At 37.4% G+C, this 8,705-nt stretch overlaps 1 protein-coding gene across 2 annotated transcripts in view; it reads right to left on the reverse strand.

Moving 5' to 3' along the window:
• The window catches only part of CPNE8 (copine 8), a 181,983-nt gene that overhangs the window by 13,870 nt on the left and 159,408 nt on the right, over positions 1–8,705 (reverse strand). Inside the window, exons 16-18 of one of the 2 annotated variants that reach the window (XM_019509386.1) lie at positions 7,252–7,309; positions 4,402–4,481; positions 3,427–3,500 (exon numbers count right to left, since the gene is read on the reverse strand). In XM_019509386.1, the coding sequence (XP_019364931.1) occupies positions 4,417–4,481; positions 7,252–7,309 (123 nt within the window). In that variant the 3' untranslated portion in view covers positions 3,427–3,500; positions 4,402–4,416. Of the gene's footprint in view, positions 1–3,426; positions 3,501–4,401; positions 4,482–7,251; positions 7,310–8,705 lie in introns of those variants that run through there. The other variant, XM_019509385.1, reaches the window with a different exon arrangement.

An 8,705-nucleotide genomic window follows, 5' to 3' on the forward strand; every position in this document is an offset into this window, starting at 1 on the left:
GAGCCAATACACAGTTCTCATTACATAATAAAACATTGCCAGAGTATTTAGGGCAACAGCCACACTTTTGCTTCAGAACTGTCCTAATGTATACAATCTTTCATTTCAAAAACTGTTTTCTAGCCTTTGTTATAAAAGGAGAGCCTTGACCGTGTGAAGAAAAAAAAACAACTAACAGAGGGTTGTCTTCCTGAGCATGCAGACAGCCTGAAATAACAGCTCTTTGTGATACGAGTCATCCCACCCATTTCAATCAAACTCTACCTGTAAAACCTTAAAAAGGATGTCAGTGGAAGCAGTTTAATTGTTCATGTTATATTCCAGTGAATATAAAACATCCCTGAATTTAAGATGCACTCACATTTTTTGACTCGTGAAACATGAATTTATTTACAAAAATGCAGTCTCTGTGGTAAATAAGAGTTGATCCTCCTGCTTTTTTTTTTTCTTTGCTTTATTTATTTATTTATTTATTTATTTTAGGAATTTAAGTTAAAGTTACAGGGCATTTTTAGAAGAAATATTTCACTCTTAAATGAAAAAACATGGTATTTTTACCCAGGACAGCCATAATTCCAAACTACCTGTCTCGCTTTCCCAATTCCAAAAATCACAGCTTCCCCAATGACACTTTCACTACGGCTTTATAAATTCTGAAACTTCCAACATAATTGAAAATGCATGGGAAACATATAATAAAACATGTATTATACAGCTACTATATGCTGTATAATCTGTGTTAATTGATATTAAACATTCAAAATAAAAGAAAGGTGATTTACTAACATCATAGTTTGTATTGATTAAGTTCATTAAAAACATTTTTTTTCCCCAAGTTGATGAAGATCCTGCGGAACTTCTGGTTTATTACAAAAGAGATAAAAACCTAAAACAACTGCCTCATAAAATTAATTACTTACAACCTGACCGTTAGTATAATTTAAAAAAAAAAATCACTATGTACATACAGTAAAAATGTTTAACACAGATCATTTTCTTTATGCATATTACACACTAATAATGTCTGTTTATAAACTCATTCCGTCTTATCCTTATCTTAGATATGGAAATAAGAAATAATGGACTACGGAAAAAAATTGGAGTTCAGCAATAAAAGAAATAAGAGAAGATGTTAAAAAAGGAAGGAGAAAGGACAAAGAGGAAAATGGATGGATATGAAAGGAAGCTGGGCAGAGAGGCAGCGAAGTGAGTGGGTGCAATGTAAATTATTCAGATCTTTGCAGGGAAGTGTCATGTATGTCCCAGAACTTATCTTGGACAATTCTATTACTAGTATGCAATTCTTTCTAAATGGTTAGCCTCACTATGTCTGTGTGCCAATCTTAAATTAATAGGCACTTTTTGTATATCAACACCTGTATAAGACACTAGTTATATAGTTACACAGGCGTAACTTAGCAGTTACTAGTCCGCTACTGAGCCAAAGTTTTCATATTTAGTATTCACAAGAGATAACTGTACATGCCTGGTTTGTGATACAAGTTTATTCCTAATTATTGCACTATTAATCATGGAATTAAGTTTTCTCCAGAACAAATGGATGTTGGAATACTCCCAAAGCATATGGATTAAACAAGCACCTGCTGAGTCACAGTGCAAAGTTTATTGCTATAATGCAAACATTATGTTAGAAATGTATGGGCATCAGTTCTGGATGCAGTCAGTGTTGGCAAAAGAATGACTGCACAATTTGTCCAATTTACTGGATTGATTGTTTTGGACAAATCAGTCAATCAGTAGGTGATTGAATACACCCCAATCTGATTTGCTGCTGAATTATACTAAGCAACAGTCCAATAAACAAGAGTCTCTAGAATTCAGTTCCATTTCTTAGCTGTGACATGTTTAGTTTCCCCCTTGCCTTTCTTTTTTGGGGAATCAGTGTTTCCCTCAAATTTGGTTGCCAGGCTAAGATGATGGTGAGGTTGTGTTTAACTTGGACATATTCATTTCCAGCGACAAAAAGAAAAGCATCACTTCCAATAAAGCATCTGATGGTTAAGATGTCAATCTAAATTGGCCAAATGATGGGTTACAGGAGTTTTGAAAAACCCCAAACAGAAGTACGTAGAAGGGAGTATATTTTAAATCTATTAAACTGGTTAAGCCTACATGTCTACAACAAAAGTTTTTAATTTTTCTTTAGGGAAATCAGTAAGACAAGTGCAGCACACAGGCAAAGGATCAAAGCGCAACCAGTTCAGCTTCCACCTGGAGTCAACATGTGCTCTGAGGTGGAGGAGGGGTGCTTTAATTAGAGTGGCTCCAAGAGCCACTCTAATTAAAGTGTCCACAGCATCCTGTGTATTCAGTGTCCCACACTTCAAAATGGTGGTGGGGACACTTGAACTGAAGCTCATTTGACGAGCTTTAGTTCAAGCACCCCTGCTGCCATTTTGAAGTGCGGAGACACTAAATAGATGCAGCACGGAAGCTGCTGGAGCACATTAATTAACATGCTCCAACACACTCGATTAATTGAGTCTGCTCCAATGCATGCTAATTAGCATGCATCGGAGTAGACTTCTGGCACGTGTATAGGTGCCATAATGCTCTAAGCCAGGTATATAAATCATTAGGCTTCTTGATAAGGATCACAGGGCACTTGAGGCATGGGGCATGCTCAACAAGAGCATCCTGAGATTCTGAAGAGTACCCCACTGCTAGTTAAAAGTGGGAGGTACCTCATGATATCCTATGACCAAGGAACATCTACAATGAATACACTACTGGTCACTGCAAGTATGAGAAGAGCCAGCTGAAACAATATGCTGTAAGTGAGAGTGGGAGCAAATTAACACCTCTGCCCCCTGTTCCCCATTGTACCACAGACTTGCAAAGACTAAGGCCTTTGAATATTCCCCACCCCAGCAATTGTACACTGCAAGCTAAAGCCAGTAACTATTAATTCCCTAGGTTACAAACTTTGTACCAACTTGGTTATCATGTGTGGGGTCCTATCTCTTGCCTTTCTACAGCATTGCATTGAAACCTCCTAACCACTTTACCCCGGTTTAATGAAGGCTGAATAACTAATTGCATATCTTAGATTGCATCAATATATGTCAAATTGTAACTATGTAGCTACAATGTGTGGAGTCCTGTATTGTCTTCCAACTCTATCATGTCATAAAATAAACTATAATTTTAACATTTTATTAATAAAGTTCTAAAACTTTTCTGGTCAGTTAGGGAATCTACAACAACCTACTCTGACAAGAAGCTGCATATTACAGTAGGGAGATTTTGGTTTGTTACCAGCATTTCACAAGAAGGATCTTATGTGGCTGACTGATGAACTACTAGGCAGGAATGTGGAAAAGGAAGGAATTCAACATAAAGCAGGCCTATTTTGAGCATTTGAAGTCTTATCAATTAATATTAGAAGTATTTTTTGCCTCTCACCTGCACAATATCCCTTTCTGCATATTTTCCTCTTGAGGAAATTCTGATTGCATCACCATCCAATTCTTCCATAGCTGAAAAAAGAAAAGCAAATGAATGTATTCACTTATTATTTCACTCATACAACAAATCTAAGTTATGGAAAACAAAGTCTTAGGTTCTTTGAATTCTGTGCAGGATGACAACATTTTTCTATTAGATTAAAAGTTCTCTCTTAAGACTCTTCATTATCCAAATGTATCATATACAACAGTTAATTTCCATTCTCTTATGCCAATACCATATGTTACTTGCATTTTTAGCTTTGGTTAGTTTAGCACAAAATAAACCCTGGCTTGGAGAGCCTGTAGATATCCAAACTCCATTCCAATATGTGCCCAATTAATTGCATGTTAGGTCTAATGAAATATAGTTCACAAACAATTCTCCAGTTTTCTTAGACAAAGATGACTTTTCTTGTAGGCTAAGCTTATGGAAGTTATTATTTGGCACTGCATGTGGCAAATGTGACTCAAATTTGTATCTGGAAGTGGAAAAACTGCCATTACCCAGTAGTAAAAAGCTTTTAAAATTATTACAGAAAATTGATAACACTATGCTTCGGGCAACCAATTTGTTCAGTGTTTATGTAGTTTTTGACGTAGCATAACTGTTTAGCATATGACTACCTAGAGCACATTATTCTCTAAGGTGCCACCTCACCCTGCCTTTTGCCTAAAGCACATTAATACAACATAACTATGAAACATAATCATAATTTACATTTCTAGTACTAGAAAGGCTAAAGTAAAGTTCTGCTTCCAAAAGTGGCTGTAAAATAGATATGACACTTTTTCTCGGATATTTTAAGCAAGTACAAACAGGTTTAAAAATAGATTTCCTTTTTTTTAAATAAATATCACCCCTGCAAACTCAGTCTGGAGTATAAAGTGAAGCCAAATTTTCTCATTATGGGGTAATAAGGGTTCTACATACCAAATCCATTGCTTCTTATCCCTCATAGCATTTTTCTCTCACTTTCTTTTTGTCCAACAGTTTCACAGCTGAAGATATCACTGTAAAAATCAGTGATGTATCATCTGGAGTTTAGCCAACAACAAGACTAAGGCAGAGGTGCCAAAATTGATCAGATCCTTTTTGATCCTAGTAAATGCTTTTCTTCTGTACTGGGTCACATTATGAAAGCTTAGGAATATGAAAAGTTACCATCGTCTACAATAACTTCCCCTTTTGTGAGCTTCTGCCAGCACCCTCCATGTCTTTTATGACTAAAAATATTGTCATCTTTGTGTTACTCACTGAATTACAGTTTTGTAGTTTCTCATCGAGTTTACGTAAGCCAGTAATCCTTAAACTGGGGTGCTGCACGATGCTCTCAGGGGTGTTGTACCACCCACACTTCCAGGCTGGACTGTCCCACTGAGTCTCTCCATTACCAGGAGACGTTGTACAGGGCTAGCCTGGGAAGTGGCTCAACAAACTAATGCAATTTTGAGGACATGATCTTACTCTCTTTAGGACCCAGGGGAAGCACTTGCCTCTCTTTTAGTACTGTTGCAAGGAAATTTGGTGCCTGGGGCAAAGCCCACAGAGGCAGCCTGCCCTCGCCCCGTGTACAGATCTGGGGGTTACATGCCCTCCCCATGCTTACCTGGGCGTGCATGCAGCAGCTGGAGCTGCCCTCCCCCCATCCCTGCAGCCCTGCAAATGAGCTGCTTGCAGCTCCATCCTGTGCCCTGCCCCGGCTAGGCAGCACCTGTTGGCACCCTTTTGCTTTGGTGTCCGGGGCAGTTGCCCCACTTCCCCCCTCCCCTCTCACTACAGCACTGCTCTCTTTCCTTTCCAGTAACAGGCTAAAGCTGTGACTGTGAAGATGTAAGGTAGGCAGGAGCTCTCCACCAGGGAAAGCAAGTTGGATTGGCAAGTTGTTCCCTTCTGCGATCAGTCCAACCCCTGTATGTTATCACTTTTCACCCTGAGCTTTAACTTGAATTTTTACAAGTCTTTCTGTAACTGTTTTGCAAGGAGAAAATCTCTTCAGATTTATTTATCAGCTGGCTGGCAATAAGCACAAGATTTATTGAAACTCTTTTCTACTTTTTCTTCCCCAAGTTTAATCAAATTAATTAACTCAATCAAGTCTGCTAGTGTGTGCTAATTAGTGCACTCCAGCAGCCACTGCATCTCGTGTATTCAGCATCCCTGCACTTCAAAATGGCAGCAGGGGGTGCATTAAGTTAGTTTTAGTTAGAGTGCCCTCCTCCCCCATTTCGAAGCACAGGATGCTGAAAACATAAGACACTGGGCACTTTAAAGCAGCTCCAAGAGCTGCTCTATTTAATGCAAGTGCCCCCTCTCCCTACCCCCAAAGCATGCGTAAAGAAGTTCAAGAAGTTCACTTCAACAGCTATAGCACCTTGTGCATGAGTGGTTAACAAAATGTATGTGTTATAATGCTTTGATGAAAACATGGGTTTATATAATTCTGGATACCAGACATGAATGAAGCTTGAGCTTATTCTATTTGTCCTTATTTTTTCAACTCTTCTCTTTTTGCCAGGGATTTTTCTGTTGCTTCATTATGTTACATCCTAGACCTAAATGCTAGAGTTAGTCTCTTTCTCTAAGGTCTTCATGCAATTATAAACTCTTTAGCTATTTAATCACTGGTTGTATTAGATCATGCTACTGCTTTAGAAGACTTCTTTCATAATTTTTTTACTCTTTTCTGTAAAAATTAAATGATTTTTGCTCCTGGGCTTTTTCCCATAGGAGGAAAAGAAAATAGATATTGAGACAAAAATATCTTGGTTATATTTTCCCAAGTGCCTTTCTGAAGATTATTGGTTCTAGTAATATTTGGCTTGGTTTCAGAAAGTGAAATGAGCAAGCAATACCAAAAGGTAGGATGTTAGAAATATATATTTTTTTAAAAAGCGAACATAACATGTAATGGATACCTGCCCCAGAACATAGCATTACCAATTGGAGAATAGGGTAGTCTCACTCAAGCAGTCTATATCCTAAGTAGAAAACATTTCAAATAATTTTAGTTTTGTTTATACTATGCTAATCTTTCAATTGTCTTGATCTCAGGCTCATCCCAGATTAAGAGTCAATAATATAATTGCAAATGACAACACCGCTGGGAGCATCATAGAAGTAGAGCTTGGATATGTTCTTTGATTTGAATAGTTTTTAACCCCCTGGCAGACATCATAATTAAGACATGATTAACCAGTAATTAACCCAGCCAATGTTTAATTCAATTACTGGCATCATAAAATAGGGAATAAATCATACACTTATTACACAAATAATGTATAACAACTTTGTGGCTGGTTTCCATCATGCCATGAACTGAATATGTGGCTAGTCTCAAGGGCTCGATGTGCTCTTACAGCTGGGAGCCCCAGTCAGATGACTGGCACTCCCAGCTGTGGGGGGCAGGACACTCAGCTTGGTGGTTTAGGGCAAGCCCAGCATCATGATCCCAGGCTCCCTTGTACCAGCAATATGGCACTACTGGGATCGTGATTCCTATCATACATGTATAGCATGGCAGGAGGTGCAATAGCTGGGATCATGGTTCAGCTTTTAAATGAATGTCTGCCAGGGGCTGTAGAGCAATATGACTCCATAAGCTAGTTTATAAGCGCACTCAGATGTCAGTCATTATGTCCACTGGAAGCATCAACACTGGTCACGGTTTGTTTCATTTTGTGCTGTTATTATAAAGTGCAGAATTGTTTGAAGAGCCGTACGTTATAAGATGCAAGCAAAGAGAGCATTTAAAAAAAAAGCCGATTAAACTAGAACACTTACCATCAAACTCTGCTGGTCCTACCCCCACTATAATTATTGACATCGGAAGCTTTGAGGCCTTCAGAAGAGAAAGAAAAATAGATTTAATACAAAGCATAGTCTGCAAAAGTTATGCTGACTTGAATAATAATTTGATTAAAAACACATAATTTATTTTGTTGAGGTAGGAAAATTTTCCAAGGAAGGTTCCTAATTTCAGCTGTGTAACCAATCTTGAAGAAAGAGAACAACACAATGAATCATTTTGTTTCAATTTTTGTTTTGTTTTTTCTCCATGAAGTCTCTCAAGTAAAATGTTAAATGCATTAAGTACTATTTGGGCAATGACAAGAGTATACAAATAGAATTACACAAGTTTCCTACACTTGTTTATTAAGTGACTGCAATCAAAGATGCAAATGTTGCACCCAGTAACAGAGCCTGACCCTTAATTAGAAAGTTCAGTAAAGAACACAGACTTTCAAGCTACTGGGCACGTCTACATGTGACACTACATTGCCATAGCAATGTGCTATAGCAACATACTGTCAATGGGCAAAAACCATGATGCTGCAGCTATGTTGCCATAGCAATACACTCCCTCATTATAGTGCGCTGCTACAGCGATGTAGCAGCTAAAAATAACTGTGTGGCCGGGATGGTGCAGTACAGGCTATTACGGACTATCCAAAAAGAAGAACTAAATGACAGCATAGTAACAATGGCGCCATATGGCCACATGTAGATTTACCCAGCGTGTTGTTAGTTCAAACCAAATGGCTTCTTTTATCTTTAAATATGGATTGCTTCTGTTCTTGGAGACTAGGGAATAATAATTTCATTTCTTAAAAGAAATGTTAATTAAATCAAGCAGCTAAGTCGCACAGAAAAAAGAAATCTGGGTAAGTACAAAATAAAATTGTAAAACAGTCAAAGTTTTTACAAAGTACAGACATAATTTTACCCTCTCTCCTCTGCTTATTTTTAACATACACGGGTGACGATATTTGGTTTTCACTAAACAAAATATTTGTAAATCTATAAGGATAATGTCAAGGGCAGAACATCTGCTAGTTTAAGGACCTGGAACTAGCTATCTGGAGGAACACAATAATAATAAAAAAATCATCAAGCAAATATCATAACTAATATCTGTTCTTTACTGGGACATACTTTTGAACTACAAACCTTTCAGTCATTCTATGCAGGACCTACATATTGGCTATAATCATAGATGTAAAGTTTAACCCTAATCTCAAATCTCCTTCAGTTAAACTTTAATAACAACAATTGCATAGGAACAAGTTAGTATTCTTTTAAAATGATTTTCTCTCTCCCAAAGGAATTTTTTTTTCTTTCTTTCTCAATAAACACACTTTTTTTTTTTTTTTTTTTTTTTTACACCAAAGTGTCTCCGCGGCAAAAAAAAAAAAAAAAAGGGTGGGAATTTATTTTTTTAAATAATTCTGCCTCTT

Source organism: Gavialis gangeticus, unplaced genomic scaffold (assembly GCF_001723915.1).
Source record: "Gavialis gangeticus isolate Ggan-Ray unplaced genomic scaffold, GavGan_comp1, whole genome shotgun sequence".
In the NCBI taxonomy this organism is placed as follows: domain Eukaryota; kingdom Metazoa; phylum Chordata; order Crocodylia; family Gavialidae; genus Gavialis; species Gavialis gangeticus.